The 17,024-nt window shown below is 36.7% G+C and overlaps 2 protein-coding genes across 2 annotated transcripts; one reads left to right on the top strand and one right to left on the bottom strand.

Annotated features, from left to right (window-relative positions):
• On the bottom strand, window positions 6,347-8,290 carry LOC18769960 (peroxidase A2). The gene is made up of 4 exons (XM_007202149.2): window positions 8,020-8,290; window positions 7,726-7,920; window positions 7,140-7,305; window positions 6,347-7,041 (listed from the first exon to the last, which is right to left on the bottom strand). Exons 1-4 carry the CDS (start codon window positions 8,239-8,241, stop codon window positions 6,623-6,625), a joined length of 1,002 nt encoding a protein of 333 aa, XP_007202211.1. The 5' UTR covers window positions 8,242-8,290; the 3' UTR covers window positions 6,347-6,622.
• Window positions 13,891-16,567, top strand: LOC18771076. The gene is made up of 4 exons (XM_020569420.1): window positions 13,891-14,560; window positions 14,795-14,868; window positions 15,413-15,483; window positions 15,591-16,567. The coding sequence occupies exons 1-4, from the start codon at window positions 14,228-14,230 to the stop codon at window positions 16,328-16,330; spliced, it is 1,218 nt and encodes a 405-aa protein (XP_020425009.1). The 5' UTR covers window positions 13,891-14,227; the 3' UTR covers window positions 16,331-16,567.

The following is a 17,024-nucleotide window of genomic DNA, read 5'->3' as shown; positions in this document are numbered from 1 at the left end:
AGGAGGTAAGGCCTTGTTTGGAGGATGATGATTGTGATCAACGGCTGTGATGAAGTCTGTGGACCAGCTTTTACCACACATCTAGTGGCTCAGAGTGAGTTTTCACCAGGCAGGTGGCTTCTTGTTTGCAGAACTGGAAAGTGACGTGTAATTGAACTTTCAACTGGCTTTGGAACATCTTAGATACATGGGATCATGTCTCATCACCTCATGCCATGTAAACTAGTTTTTGGGTCCTACTGATATGAGTGTGGGATGACTGAGAGTGGGACGACTGAGATTTTAGGCTCTTGGGTCATGTTGGATAATGAAAGTGGGACATATATTCTTATGGAAGTTCATTGTGTGGTTGTAATATGTCATTTTGGAATGGAGGGTATTAGAATGGACTTACCTAAACTAAAGTTGGGACAAACTTTGTTTCCATTTCTACAAGCTGAATTAAAAAATGTGATATTCACCATAACAGTGGCGGAACTATAAATTTTTCTTAATGGAAGTCGATCGAGATGAAAATGCTTTTATATAATAATAAAATATACTTTCATCCATGAAAGACAACATTGTACATAGCCGCCTTTTATGTATAATAGCATCAATACAACTAACTATATCCACTTTTATGTATTCAATTAAATTGTCTTTTATTCATGGCTCAAACGACATCATTTTGTTAGTGTTGTTGGCGTGAGCCATAATTCAGGGATCCCGTGATTCCTGATTTCTTGGTGTAATTCACGTTACCTAATTAGACTCATTACCTAGTTAGGATTCCTTGTAATTAGCTAATTACTTTTTTTGGTAGAAAAAGTCAACTTGTACTTGTATATATATCCTCATCTTGGAGAAATATAATATCATGTGCTTAGTTTGAGTTGGTATCAGAGCCGGTTAACCTTGGTCTCTCAAACAAAAAATACAAATCCTATTCATCGGCATCCTCTAGCACTGAATAGAAAAAAGAAAAAAAAAAGACCTAGCTACCGCAAAACAGCGGCTAAGCCCTTGTCATCACAAACCTAATGCGGCAAAAGACTCCTACAACACCAACCCATCCAAACTTGTTCTCTCTCCTCCATGGCTTTCGAAGATACCCCAGGCAACTTCACCATAGTTGCAAAATCCAGTGCTTCAGAAACCTGCAAAAATCTTGACATTGCACAACCAATTGTTACACTTCGCAATGATACTTTCGCTTCCCCATTCACCATACTGTTGAATGGAAAGAACTATAACACTTTGTTGAAGATGATGTTGCTTCATGTGTTAGGACATGGAAAAATAGTTATTTGACAAGGAAGGTGGCTCAAGTGGAGGCCGACTTTGATTCGTGATGTATTGAGGATGTCATTGTTAAAGGATAGTTGATAAAAATCATGGAACCTGATTTGGTAGAATTGTTCTTAGATGTACCAATATTTAAAGATGTTTGGGAGAGTATAGCCCAGATTTATTATCACACATCTGATGAGTAGCAGATTTATGAATTACGGTGTAAAGCAACCCGTATTACTCAAAGAGGTCGTGATATTGCATCCTACTTTGCTAAGCTCAAGAATGTTTGGTTGGAACTAGACCGTCATCATCCAATCAACATGAAGTGCCTCGATGATGTGAAGATTCGATGGGTTGAGATACAGAAAGACTGTATTTATGATTTTCTTGCAGGTTTAGATGATGAGTTTGATAAAATTAGAGGATATTGATGAGGTTGAGTCTATTGCCAAAATTAGAGGAGTCGTTTGCTTTTTGTTCTTAAAAAGGTCCAACACCGGGAGACGATGCTCAAGAAGGATGAAAAGACTGAATCCTCTGCTCTCCTGATTTCGAAAGCCCCTATTGCTAGCTTTTCTTTTCCCCGTCCAACCCCTGAGGAAAAAGAAAACATGTATTGCACTTACTGTAATGGGAACCGTCATATAGAGGCCATGTGTTTTCACAAGAATGGGTTTTCAAAGTGGTTCCTTGAATGCCAGAAGCAACGAAAGACAGCTTATGTGAAGAAAAAAAAATGGCGGGAGCGGTGTAGCTGTTGTCGCTGCCACTGGCCAGTCTTCCGTTTTGCCCGGTCTTTAGTGCTACCTCAGGTGTCACACCCTTGCCCATGACAACTCCTTCAGTTGATGATTCTCTTACTGTTCTCTCTTAGTTATCCATTTAGCTAACTGCGAACATAACTAGGGACAAACTTTGGCGCTTTCCGACTAATGAGATACATGTTGGATTATCGATTCGGGTGCTACTGATCATATGACCTACAATAGATCCTTTTTTAATTCTATGACTGCTCCTACCAAAACAAGTGTGGTTATTGCCAACGGCGAATCTAACTCAGTCACTGGGGCTGGTTCCATCACACTTACTCCTACCCTCTCTTTATATAAAACTTTGTTTGTTCCTTCTTTGTCTCATAATTTATTATCTGTTGGGAAAGTTACTGAACAGTTAGATTGCTGCGTGCTCATGTTCTTATCTTTTTGTTTGCTTCAGGATGTTCAGACCAGGGAGATCATTGGGCATGGTACTAAGAGAGGAGGGACTTTACTATGTGGATGACATTGCATCGAATTGTGTTTATCAGGTTCGGGGCGTTGTCAGTGAGAAGCAGATTTGGTTATAGCTTCCGTGGTTGGGTCATGTTTCCTTTGGTTATTTGCAGTCTTTGATTCCATCTCTAGACTTGTATTCTTGCAAAAAGTCACCGAACTTTTTATCTACCTAGTTTGAATAAAAGCACATCTCCTTTTGATTTAATCCATTCAGATGTTTGGGGTCTATCTCCGATTACTACTGTCTTTGGTGTTCGGTTGTTTATGATCTTCATAGATGATTGTACTCGGTTAACTTGGCTTTATGTTATGAAACATAAAAGTGAAGTTGGTTCTTTATTCAACATTTTTTACGAGATGATTCAAACTTAATATTCTTGTTCGATTAAAGTGGTTCGTTTAGATAATGGAGCGGAATTTGTTAACCACACACTCGTGGAATTTTTCAATGAAAAATGTATTCTCCATGAAACTACGTGTCTGTAGACTCCAGAACAGAATGGTGTGGGTGAATGCAAAAATCGCCATATTCTTGAGACTGCCCGAGTTCTCCTTATTGTGGGGCGTGTTCTCCAAACCATTTGGACCACAACTATTCAGTATGCTATATACCTTCTTAATCGTATGCCTTCTCATGTTTTCTTTTTTAAAACACCACTTCAGACATTGGCTGCTCATGTTCCTATTTGTTCTCATCTTAATCTCACTCTGCGCATTTTTGGTTGTGTGGCGTATGTCCATCTCAATAAATCTCACTGAACTAAGTTGGATCCGTGTGCCCTCCGCTCTGTCTTTGTGGGTTTTGCACCTCAACAAAAGGGTTACCGGTATTACCATCCCTTTAGTCCCAGCTTTTATGTTACTATGGATGTTACGTTTATGGAGAATAATGTGTTTTTTCTGTCAAACATGCCCAATCATGTCTTTCAGGGGGTGAATCCAGTAAAAGAAGCACATAATTGGTTTGAGATAGAAATACGAGGGAAAGAAGCACAAATAGTGCACTGGAATTCAAGCTGCTCAGCTTAGCCGAGTCAAGCCAAGTAGCTGTTGGAAGCAGGCTGCCGATTGGTCGAGACAGAGCTGAATAGTCCAGTTGAACTGGACATCAGCGATCCCGAATTGGAAAGCAGGGACCCTCTCTCTCGTCCATACTTGCTTATGCTCTACTAAACTTCCTTGAGGTAAGTTCTTCATATCCTAGTACTTCTAAAAATATTTTTGAAATTGTGAAAAAATTATCTGTACTAGCAAACAGGGGAATACCACCAAACAGATTCTCAGTAGAAGGCAAAGTGAAATATGTCATTGCTGGTTATGTCTCCACACACAGATTGTCTCCTCAAGTTAAAGCATTTGTTAGTCAGATGGAAGGAATTAAAATTTCTAATAGATTGGAAGAAGCTTTGCAAGACCCAAAATGGGTGGAAGCTATGACTGTGGATATGGAGACCTTATAGAAGAATGGAACATGAGAGGTAGTTCCGCAAACTGAAGGAAAGAAACCTGTTGGATCGATGGGTGTACGCAGTTAAGCACAAAGCTGATGGCACAATAAACAGATATAAAGCAAGACTTGTGGCCAAATGGTATACGCAGACGTATGAAGTTGATTATCAGTATACGTTTGCACCGGTGGCAAACATGAATACGATGTGAGTTATTGTCCTTAACAGCTAATTTAGATTGGCCTCTCAAGCAATTCGATGTGAAGAATGCCTTTCTGCATGGAGATCTAGAAGAAGAAGTGTACATGGACATACCACATGGTTATGGGTTGTCTAATAACAGTGGGAAGTTGTGTAGGTTTCGAAAGCCCCTTTATGGATTGAAGTAGTCTCCGCGAGCATGGTTTAGGTGATTCACTGAAACAATGGAGAAGTATGGATATCATCAAGGTAACTTGGATCATATCCTATTTATCAAACGTAGGGATGGTAAGATTACTTTGCTGATAATTTATGTCGATGATATGGTAGTTATTGGTCATGGTGTTGTTGAAATGGGTAAATTACAAAAGTACTTAGCATCAAAGTTTGAGATGAAGGACTTAGGGGCTTTGAAGTATTTTCTGGGAATCGAAGTTCTACATTAGGTTACTTCACTTTCATTAGGGGTAATTTGGTTACATAGCGAAGTAAGAAGTAGAATGTAGTGGTTCGATCTTGAGCCGAGGCAGAATACATGGGCATAGCATATGAAGTTTGTGAGCTTATTTGGCTAAGGATACTCCTGTCCAAAATTGGTTTTTTACCAAAGAAAGTCATGGAACTTTATTGTGACAACCAAGCTGCGAGAGAGATAGCAAATAATCCAGTTCAACATGATAGAACTAAGCATGTTGAAGTGGATATGCATTACATCAAGGAAAAGTTGGTAGATAAGCTAATCGATATACCATTTAAAGAGTCAGAAGAACAGCTGGTAGATATCTTAACGCATGCGGTATCTGCAAAGGTTTTTCATGACTCACTTGACAAGTTAGACATAGAAGATATCTATTCTCTAACTTGAGGGGGACTGTTGGCATGAGGGATCCTGTGATCCGCGATTTCCTAGTGTAATTCACGTTACCTAATTAGAATCATTACCTAGTTAGGGTTCCTTATAATTAGCTAATTACTTTTCCTTGTAGGAAAAGTCAACTTGTACTTGTATATATGTCCTCATTTTGGAGAAATATAATATGGGTTATTTGTTTTATTAGTTCATCAACTTAGACATGATTTTTATTTGAGTCCCTCAATTTCCAAAATCATTCCCGTGGTCTTTCAACTTTAGTTTTGTTAGGACAAATGGTCATTCCGTCAATTTTGTTAACTTTTTTCTATTAAATGCAGGGGTAAAATAGTATTTTTGTATTATTTTTAATTTCCAATTTCTGAATATTCCTTTCACCCAAAAAATAAAATTAAAAAATAGAAACTAAAAATTTAAAAATCTTATTCCTATCCTCAGTCAAACTAAAAATTAAAAATTAGTTCTTATTCCTAAAAACTTGAATTTTTTTCTTTTTAATATTTTATTCATATTTTAATTAATTTAAAATTTAAAATTTTTAAAAATATCATTTTACCCCTGCATTTAACAGAAAAGTTAACAAAATTGACGACAAGACCATTTGTCCTAACGAAACTAAAGTTGAAGAACCACAGGAACAATTTTGAAAATTGAGAGACTCAAATGCAAATTGGGTCTAAATTCAGGGACTAATAAAACGAATAACACAATATAATATCAATCACAATTATTCAATCATGTGTTTAGTTTGAATACTGTCATACTAAAATAAACAAATAAATACATCGAAGACTTACTATAACTAGGGGTGAAAACTTATAATTTGATGTCTTATCTCACACATTGTTTTATGGTTTGAGTTTTCCATTACTTAATTCGAATTCATATTTAACACGATCCACTTAGACAAAATAAATATGTTGAGTTAGTATTAAAAACGAATAACTAGATTAATTTTGATCAACCAAGCTTGAGACTTCTTCTAATATAAAGAAGAGTTTTTATTACAAAAGTTTAATAAAATCATCCTGATTGAAACCATCGTCAATATAATATGTTAAATATATAACAAAAATTAGAAATGTATGTTATAAAACTAGAGGGAGAAAATGTAGAGAGAAGTGATATGCTAAAGATAAAGCTTCACCATGTTTATTCCTCTCTTAATCTTTGGTAGAACCACCTATTTATAGGCTTACAAGATAGAAGATTGAATACCATCATTTACAATATACCTATAGGTTACAAGTACTAATTACAAATACTTAGTGCATAGGTTACATAAAATCCAACGGTGGAATATTAAGAGGTATGGTGGTCATCCACCAACTCATGCATTTACAACAATGTATACATTTTCTTGCATCCCTCCTTCACTTCTTTAATGTCTAGTCTCTGTCACCCTCTGTCCTCTCTCTTTAACTAAAAACCAAAAGCAAAAAAAGCGAATATTACCAAATAAACTAAAGATCTTTCTAGTTGTTGACATAAAAACGTTGATCAAAGATGACTTAATTATTGGACCTAGCTGTGTTCCACTCATGTTCATCACTTTAACCTCCATTGACCTTCTTACAATCCAACCTAATCTCCCCATTACTTCCCACCAATGGACTAATATTTCCCATGTTGATCATTGACTGAGCAAAGCTCTGAAAGAAGGCACTCTGGTTGCTGCTAAAGCTATTAACAATAGAAACTGTTGCAGCCCCGGTCGTCGAAAACAACTCCTGATCTGATTGCAGAAGACCTTGATTGTTCTGCAAGTTGCTGAAGTAGCTATTGTCAAAGCTATCCGGAGTTGTGGGGTCTAAGTTGGCCAAAGCTGTTCCACTCCCATTCTGTGGACATGTTTGCTGGAGAGTGGTCAAGTAGGAAGAGTTCAAAGTTGGGTCAGGATTGCCAGTGCCATTGAAATTGTACAATCGGTTGCTAAATCTTTGACATTGAGCTCGCCCAAATGTATGTGCACCTGCAACATTGGATAATAACATGATTGATTTATAAAAGGGTTGAATTAAAATATAAATTAGAATATAAAATAATAATATAATTAAGCTGCATAGTTACCAGATAATGCAACAAGATCGTTGGTGTTTAGGCCAACAGCAGAAAACTTGGAGGTAATGTTGGCTAAGCCTTCAAAAGGAGAGGGAATAGAGGTGTTGGCTCCAGCTTGGTTTGCAGTTAGACTGTCTCTTCTCCCCAGTAATACATTCCATGAAATACCTCCTGACTGCCAATTTAGGTCAATTAAAGTCTATGCCATGAGCCCTTTATAAGATTCCACTATATATCAAATCCGAGCCTTTTTGGATTGGCTCGAAGGGCTTCGGTTGTGAAATCAAAGCCCATTTGGTTTAGCCCAAAGGGCTTCAGTTTAGACTTCATTCTTTGATTTCGTAATCGAAACTCTTTCTAGTTAACTGGAAGGGCTTAGATTTCACAGCCAAAACCCTTTCAATCTATATTGAAGCGGTTTTAATTCGATTTCCTTGATTTCAAAATCGAAACACCCTTTGAGTCAACTGAATGAGCTTCAATTTCACAGCCGGAAATTTCAAAATTTTGAAATATTTGTGGACATATGCTTAAGAGTTATACACAAACACATGATTGGTAACTAAAAATTGGATACCATGCCTTGTTGACTCACCAAAGAAACAGAAGCTTCAGCAGCAAGGGCCAGAATGTCAGCACAAGATACTACAGCAGGGCAAGAATTTTCCACAGCAGTCTTGATGTTGTCAACAACATCAAAGCCTCGAGTGGAGTTGGTGTTTGGGGCTGCATCTTTCTCACTCAGCTGTATGCTCCCACCCTTGTCTAGCAAGATTGAAGCATCACATCCCTGAAATAGCACTAACAAACTTGAGTTCTAGCTACATCAAAAAACTGATAATAATTAAGACAAGTGTGAGAAAAAAAAAATCAAGCTAATTGTGTTTACGTTGACAAAGCAATCGTGGAAATGAAGACGAATAAGGCTAGCTCCAATCCTGGAGTCAGATTGCAAAGCTTGTTGAACCACACTGCGGACAATAGTGGTCACATTTGGGCATGTGGAAGAGTAAAATGTAGTGTTCAATTGAGCATTGGATACATATAGCATTAAGAGTACAAATGTGATTGCCAATGGCAAGGAATAAGTTGTTGAAGAAGAAGAAGACATTGATTTGTATGCTAATCAGTGCAATGAGTTGCAATTAGTTAGGGGCTAATCATGGAACCAATTTATAGAAGAATGTCACATCTCATTCAGCTTTAATAATAGACATAAAAGTCAAAAGGTGAGTGATTATTATGAGGCTCAACGTAGCAAGTAAGAAAAGCTAATTTGACAGTATAAGATTCTTGCAATTTTTTTTTTAATTTTTTGTAGGAGTTAGGCTGTACGAAGTTTCCAAAATAAAAAAACTATACTATTGCGTTGACCCGTTATTTCCGTTTGCTATATACATCAAAGGGTTATAGAATCATACACTAGTAGCCTAGTATGTATGTTAATAAAAGAGTGGTGAGTTTATGTCATATATGTTCTCCTAAGCTTGGGATTCTTTTGTGTTTATATTGGTCCGATATCATAGAAGTATTGTTAAAGAGTCAAATCACTTTCACTATAACTAAAACTTACAACCGTTGATAGCGTTGTTAGCTACAATTTTTCTCGTATATGTGAATGACTAAAGACTGTTGATTAATGTATTTCCGCACCGTAAAACTCATAAAATTGAGAATCGAGAATTTGTATGAGTGAATGTTCTGGCATTTTCCTATCTACTAGGTACTGATTACAATTGACTTGTATGCCGACACTTTGATTTGAAGCCTACAGAATTTTATGCATAGTTTGTGAAATACATTTGATGCGATTTTTGAGAAAGAAAGCTAAACTAATAAAAGACCTTCTCCCTTAGTGTACTGTCGATTGATGTATATGTTTGCCAACTGAGGGTGGAGCCACTTCACTGCCGAATGATCCTACTAATTCTGCGCAATTAGGGGAAGGTCTGTCTGGCGAGTTAATTCTTACCAAATTCCCCAGAATTTTGATACTTTTACTTTTGCACCCAAAGTAATAAATAATCTCAGAATTTGTTTCTGTGAGAAGCGACGCAGGCTAGAGCATTGCCACCAATTTTCTTGTTTTAAAACAAGCAGCAAGAAAGAGGGAAAATAAATTTGATGGGTTTGAATGATTCTTCAGTTTAACCAAGCCCTACTGGTTTCTTTTGGCAGTATATATATACACGTGGGTTGGTAAGAGTTGTTGGCATTTTACAACCAATAATATATTCGATGAGATTACTTCATCATATAATTTCCCAATCAAAGGATTTTAGTGTATATATATATATATTTGCATGTCAATGTCTACAAAAGAACTTTGAATTTCATGAAATTTCTTCGAAACACAGCTTCAAATTTGAATTTGGTTAACACAAAATTTAACCAAAACAAGTAATATAGTCAATAAATTTGAATTGATTGCTGGTCTGCCTCTGGCGTATTAGTAGACTTACACCGACATTCCATGACAAAGATGTACAAATGAACTGTGCACATTTGATAAAGTTTCCACCCTATTATTAATTCATGTTCATCTTTTATCTTTCCTCATCTACAATATGCTTTGGTCCTGGCCACAGCTTTCCGATGATTGTGATAAACGGGAAAAATAACGGGTGCTGTTATATTTGTTTACAATGAAGAATTTATAGCTTAAGTAGTTGAGAAGAATTAGACTTTGTTGGCTGCATATGATTACATTGAACGAAGAAAATATGATATTAGCACAACAAAAATGACCTTATGGCATTATGCGTCGTAAGTTGTCTAGTCATTTGCCAAGTCCAGCCAAAAATGATTGTTTATAAATTTAACCAATTATTAGCTGAATGGGCTGGACATTGTGTTGGTGCAACCTTGAATCTAACATGGACACAGTTTGGGTACGTATGTCTCTTGGCTTGGTGTTCAAGAATTAAACACGGGATTTTGAAAGAAGGCGCCGCACACGGATAAACCACGAAGACATGAAAAGTTTGACAGAACCACAAAAACCACACCCCCCCCAAAAAAAAAAAAAAAAAAAAAAAAACCTCATTTGTGGATTTGAAAATTCCACATAGGATCAATAATCCTGTTAAAGAAACCGAAGAAAAAGAAACCGAAGAATCGCAGTTGCTGTTATGCCTAAAGTGAAAAAAGAAGAAGGCTTATTTGGTATATCTCTCTCACAGATAAATTAATAAAACGTATGCATTGTTTTTTAGAAAGTTTCGGATTGTATTAATAATTCAACAAAAAATTTATTAGTTATAAATAGTCAATACAAGCTAATTACAAAGAATCATTACAATTACGAAAAAATCTAATATTAAGACAATCTGGTACGCCTAATAGCGGCTTTGGGGTGTGCAAGGTGAGCCCTTGCACAGGGTTCTGATTTTTTCTTTTCTTGTTTCACCATATATATTATCTTATTATTATGTGCCATATATTTGTTCTAACTTAATATATGATATATCCACCTCCAAAAAGAAATTATGTCCAACGGCTATAGGTTTATTTTATTTTACTTGGTTAATTATGATGATCCATGAGTTTTTGATTTTATGTTCCTTGTTGAATTATTTGTTGAGTTTTTCTATTTAAACCTCACACTTTTCTTTGTTCACCTCAATACTTAAATCATTAAGCTCTTAAGTTTTATTATTGTGTAAAAAGACAAAAAAGGTCATTCAACTTAATACTTAACCCTAGTACATCTATACACACACCCACCACCTCTTGATATTAAGTTTTAGAAAAACACAAACTCCTCTACACCTTATTGCCAGATTACTCTTCTCTTTTAACCTAAGAAACCTACTACACTCTCATTTTCTCTTCACAAACCCCAAATATAGTATGCAAATAGTGGCTTGTGGGTCGTCAATTGAGGTATGTAATGTGAGATTATTTATTGATTTGGGACTCCTCTCAAAATTAGTGAGGATGCTATGATCAAAGGCTTGTTGTAATTTTGTTTGTTATCAATACATCGTTTCTCTTATAAATAAAAAAAACTGAAGAACATTGCATACACATCATTGACTAATGTTATATTGCTTGATCATAAGTAATGTGATGTTGAGGTGAACATAGAGTTGTGATGTGCCATCTCTCACCTCCTCCTCCTCTCCTCCCCTCACCCATACTTTAGTTCCTTCCTCTCCCCCTTCCATCATATCTGAAACCCTTAAATTCTCTTCTCTACCTATGATTTTCTTTGTTGTTCATTGGATTATTGCAACTACTTCTCCCTTACAACCCATCCTCAAGTTTGAGCTTTTGCCATGGAGGTGTGGGCTCTGTAGATTAATGGTCAATTTTGACCCCTACTTGGATCGATTGAGTATGATAAATATTGGTGGCATGCTCCCCCAAGTTCATGCTCTACAGATCCCCCTTGTTGGTTCCTTTGGACCTTCTTCTTCTGATGGCGGCGCCAACAAATTCGGTGACGGCAGTGGCAACTTGTTGTTTACAGGGTCAGATTTTAGGGCTTTTGTATTTTTTGGGTTGTTTGTTGGTTTGGGCCTAGATTTTGTACTTGGAATTGGGCTTTTTGTAATATATATTTGGTACTGACATGTTCATTCCTTTGAACAAAAACAAAATACAAAACCGAAGGTATTGTGGAAAATTGGAGAGCAAACTAATAATCCATCAAAAGAAGAGAAACATGAATCATGATTAATGATTATAGCAGGAACACGAGGAGTATTAAGGTATATAAACTTCAAATTGATAGAGTAATTAGCATCTATACAATTAAAAAGTAATGACAGAGTAATTAACACCTATATGTATTATTTGAAATTTAAGAAACGTATATAATAATAAAAAAATTGCTCACAGAAGGGGAAATTGATTTATTTTGTTACAAAGGGAGCCAAAGGCCCAAGCAAAGCGACAAACAGAAAAGACTATCAGCCCATAAGACTCACTGGCCTATATTATTCATCCTCAAATACAACATTTCGCAAAATCACTTAGCAAGAGCATATGTCTATATGTCACCATATTCTTTACACGATAGCTGTGTAAGGGAAACTTTATGAGACAATGCATTTAATGGTGGATTTGACGCAAATGTTTAATGCAATGAATCAAGCCTTTGAATGCATTTGTTCTCAATAATTTTTATTTTTATTTTAAAACAAAGCGATAGCCTAAACTACAATGAGAATTATAATTTCTCACACAAATACTATTAATATATTATTGCCGTTTGATCTACAAATCAAGGTCCTTTTCAACTAAATTAGACCCATTATCTAATAACTCTCTTGTTTGATGAGCACTTCAATAAATAATAGATAAAAAAAAAGATATTTAGTGATATACCCATTCTTAGCACTAATATTATAAATAAATCATACACTATTGAATTTCTATAAACAAACAAAAAAAAAACTCAAAAAATGACAGCTGGCCTTATTGAATTTAATATTGATTATTAAATTACTTTGATGCCCTATTGAGTGTTTTGGGTATTATGAGATTTTGGGGTTGGACTTGTTTTAAAAAATGGATGGCAGTTTTGTAATTTATAAGAAGTTAAAAGCTTCTTTGTTATGTTATAAATGGGCTTTGTGTGTGTTTCTAAAGTCCATTTCATATAAGGTATTTTTATAATTTGGGCTCGTATATTGGGTAATAGTGAATCTCCCTAAAAAAAAATTCATTCCCCAACTTTGTACCCAAATTTTCTTCATAATCAATGTGGCACTATGGTGTTGGGTTCTACAACATGGTTTTTCCTTTTTATTTCAATGCAAAATGTTTAACACCCCAACTTTTATCTCAATTTTTTTTTTTCCTAATCCATATAACACTTGATATCCACGGTATTTCATTGAATTGAAACAATAACCATATTATAGATCTAATCTGATAGTGCCTGCCAAATTGGTGGGGATAAAAAGTTAGGAAGTATAACATTACTCCACACTAACGTTATTTTCAACTCTCTCACATAATATAGAACTCATAAAAGTATGAAACTATGTAGGACCTATTTGATATCTAGAATTGAAATAATAGTTGGGCATTACTCATTAATAATATGGGTAGCTCAAAACCCTTTTATTATTTCCTCCTAAATGTGATTAAGGTATATGAGGTTGGGGCTCAAATCCCAAAACTGATCTTGGAAGTAGGAGTGGGTTGCTATCCTCCTAGAACATGTACCAGTAGTATATACCACAAATATGCAAGTATGTGGCTCAAAAAAGGAGCAAAATTTTGCATTATAATGAGCAAAAGAGCTTGTGGATCCATTGTTCTTTAGCCTTGGAAAAACTCAACACCCAAAACGTCGTTTTAAAATTTAGAAAATCGCCATCTTCCTCTGGTCTATTGTAACACTCCACTCTCACAAATTGCACCCAATAAGATTGCATAGTTGATAGTGGTGGGGATAGTTGGCAAAAAGAGTAAAAAAGAAAATTAAAAAAAAAGAAAAGAAAAGAAAAAACAAAGAAAGGCATCTGAGTCTTAAGGGTGAGTGGGACCCACCATGCGGTCTTAAAAGTATAAACGATAAAACTACCCACTCCCATCATTTTGTATTCTCTCTTCTTCCTCTTCCACCCTGGCAATTATCGTCCGTACCCTGTCCCCACCCTCCCCTGCTTCTCCGATTCTCTTCCCTTTGCTCCTTTCACCGGCTACCCATCCAGCTGGTTCCCACACGTGTGCCACCACCTCTCATTTGACCATCCGCACGTGCCACCCCCTATTACACTATTCCCCTTCTCTTCTTTGGTGCAACAAATAAAAGTTTGAGAGAGAAAGAGAGAGAAAATATTAAAGCCAACAACAAATTTTAATTTCTTGGTCTTCTTCTTCTCTCTCTCTTGGGTTGTAGTTTTTTCTTCATATGGGTTTTGGGTTTGCTTTGCACCCTCCTCTCTCTCTCTGTCTCTCTAGCTATGCATATGTGTTTGTTTTTGTGATTAAAATCGTCAAAATCTGACCTGAAACTGAGAGATCATCCACTTCTTGGGTCTCTCAGTGTGTGTGAGAGAGATTGGATTGGTCTATTCTTTTCTTTTCTCTTGCTTTGTTTGTTTGAGGTACCCAAATAATATCTTATCTAAAAACCGATGAGGATCCGGAAAAGACAGGTGCCCTTCCCTCTCTCATCTCTCTCTCCGGTGCCTTTATCAGATCCCCTCCTCCACAACCTCAACTACTCACCACCATCACCACCACCCATGGTGCAACTCCACACCCACCATGATCCTGCCCCCACCCAACCAAAACCCTCCAACCCAGTTGAGAAAACCGCCCGGGTGGGCCATCCCCATCCTCAGCCGTCTGATCATCATCTCAATCAAGGTCTCTTGCCGATCGGACGGGCAGGGAAAGGCTGCGGTTTTTCTGATGCTGCTGGTGGGGATAAACACAAGGAGCACAACAAGCAAGATTGTGGTTTGGTTAGTTGAATTTAATGCTCACATCACAACCCTTTTTCTTTTTTTGTCATTTTTAGTTTTGTTTTTGGGTGCACCTTTGTTCAATGTAACCCAAAGAGGAAGTGTGTGTGTTGTTTAATTTTCATTTGGTTCTTGCTTCTTCTTCATTTGCACCCATCATGGGGGTCTCAACACAAGGCCAGGCATAGCATGTGAGAGTGGATCATGTATATATTTGGTGTCTGATTTTTGCAGGAGCTCTTGATATTGAAAGGGGAAGAAGAAGAAGATGAGAGAGGATCAAGAGATGGAGAGAATAATGATATCAGGTAAGAGAGAGAGAGATGGAGAAAAATAAAAAGAAATAAATAATAAATAAAAAAGTTAATTCACTTCATGTTCTCTCTTCTCATCTTTCATGAAATCTCTTGTAGTAAAAAGGGTCAAAAGAGAAGGGAGACCCCTCCCTAACTTGAGTTATTTACTTTCCCAGCTCACCAAAAAGAAAAATACAAAGAAAGAAAAATAATATATATATAATTATATACTGAAAGTGGAAATACTGTTTTTATGTGTTTTTATATCAGCTTTGGCTAGCCACCATACCTTCCCATCTAATCTAATCCTCTAGCTGCTCCTTTTTCTTTTCTTTTCTTTTCTTTTCTTTTTTTCTTCTCTCCATATTGGGTAACAAATGTACCCATGCGGTGCACCGTGCACGTTAGCATGGGATAATCTGGTCCCCAATGTACTTATAAATTTAATTGTTGCACTTTATTTTCTGGGTTACTTTTATTTCATCCGGGCTGTAAATTCTGAGGTGCATGTGTATGTGGTTGTCGATCGATGGGTGTGGTGTGGTTGGTTTTTTAGGAAGGAAAGCATATTGGGTGCAGAAACGTTGATGGGCTTTGCTTCAGGATCATCAAGTTTTTCTCACCGAGGTGATTATTAATACAATTATTCATGAAATATAATCTCTACCATTTCTGGCTTGCATTGAATTATTGGTTTTCATGTTGCCGCTGTTGTTGGGTTGCATTGCAAGCAGCCGTTGGGAGATGGTGTGAAGGAGAGAAAGCGTTCCCGTTGAAGAAGCGAAGAGGGAGCTTCGGAAGAGGAGCGAATATGGAGGAGAAAGACAGGAAATCAATGAAGACCAAGATGAACAAAAAATGTGCAACTCAACAGCAAAATGATGATGATCAGAAGCAAGAGGATGAGGAGGCCAAACAAGGCCTTGATCATGCCAATATTATTGTTCGTAGTAATTCGAGTGCAACAAAGAAAAGGGCAAGAGGCAGCGGTGCACTCATGGAGGGGTCGCGGTGCAGTCGAGTTAATGGAAGAGGATGGAGGTGTTGCCAGCAAACTCTTGTTGGCTACTCTCTTTGCGAGCATCACTTGGGCAAGGGAAGGTTGAGGAGCATGACCAGCGTCAGAAGCCGGTCTATGGCAACGACGACGACAAGTACTACTACTACTTCTACTGCAAGTACTGCGTCCATTGAGAAGGAGCTCAAGCGGTTATCAGCATCTAGATCTTCTGAGGAGTCGCCATGGAAAGAAGACACCAAAGCTGCTGTGCCTCTAGATGAACATGATGTTGATGAAGCTAAAGGTGATCGTGATGAAAATGGAGGTGAAGAGGAAGGGAAGCCATTGCTGGTTAAAAGGAAAAGGATGAAGCTTGGGATTGTTAAAGCGCGATCCATGAGCAGCTTGCTTGGCCAAACCAACAGTGCAATTGCTGCTGTGGCTGATGAGGATGAAGATAATAATAACAAGTAAGTAGGTCGAAGTATGTGAGAAAATGGGGGATTATTCCGTGTAGTTGGGACTTCCCAGAGAGAGAGAGAGAGAGAGAGAGAGAGAGAGAGAGAGAGAGAGAGAGAGAGAAATGTCAAGAAGGTGTGAACTTGGTGCAACTTTGCTTCAACTTGCAATATGTGTGGGATTATTCTTATATATATGGTATATGAGATATGATGATATAAATAGATGCTTGGTAAAGTGTTGGATTTATCATTGTCTTGCTCATCTTTTTTAATCTTTTTGTTTAGTGCTTTCGTTTCGTGAGTGATGGGGTTTTTTTTTATATATAATAATAATTATATTAAACAAATAGATGATATCGGGTCTATTTATTTAGTGTTTAATATTGGCCAAAATTTTACTTTAATTACTAATTTATATATATTGAATGCGGGGGGAACTTCCCCAGGAGACCCTAGTCAGTTGTTACTGTATATCTTTTGACCACAGGCTTAACTATTTGTTTTATACCATGTCTCTATCTCAATTGAAAAATATGGTTTTATCAGTTGGGGCGATGGGATATAATTCGGTTGGTGTTTAATACATCAAATTTTAAAGGAGGTATTGAAAACAAATAACTAATTCTAAAAATTATGTACAAAAACTAATTTTTACGGTTTATATAAAGTCGAATTAATAAGTATAATTTATTATGAAAGAAACATTA

The sequence above is a fragment of the Prunus persica genome, chromosome G7 (genome assembly GCF_000346465.2).
Source record: "Prunus persica cultivar Lovell chromosome G7, Prunus_persica_NCBIv2, whole genome shotgun sequence".
Lineage (NCBI taxonomy): Eukaryota > Viridiplantae > Streptophyta > Magnoliopsida > Rosales > Rosaceae > Prunus > Prunus persica.
This window is presented reverse-complemented; position numbering and strand designations above follow the sequence as displayed.

Coding starts and splice junctions, on each gene's coding strand:
- LOC18771076 (XM_020569420.1), top strand. CDS start 14,228: ATGAGGATCCGGAAAAGACAGGTGCCCTTCCCTCTCTCATCTCTCTCT. Junction 14,869..15,412: donor GGAGAGAATAATGATATCAG/GTAAGAGAGAGA, acceptor TTGGTTTTTTAG/GAAGGAAAGCATATTGGGTG. Junction 15,484..15,590: donor ATCAAGTTTTTCTCACCGAG/GTGATTATTAAT, acceptor CATTGCAAGCAG/CCGTTGGGAGATGGTGTGAA.
- LOC18769960 (XM_007202149.2), bottom strand. CDS start 8,241: ATGTCTTCTTCTTCTTCAACAACTTATTCCTTGCCATTGGCAATCACA. Junction 7,921..8,019: donor TCCACGATTGCTTTGTCAAC/GTAAACACAATT, acceptor GTGCTATTTCAG/GGATGTGATGCTTCAATCTT. Junction 7,306..7,725: donor CTGAAGCTTCTGTTTCTTTG/GTGAGTCAACAA, acceptor CTAAATTGGCAG/TCAGGAGGTATTTCATGGAA.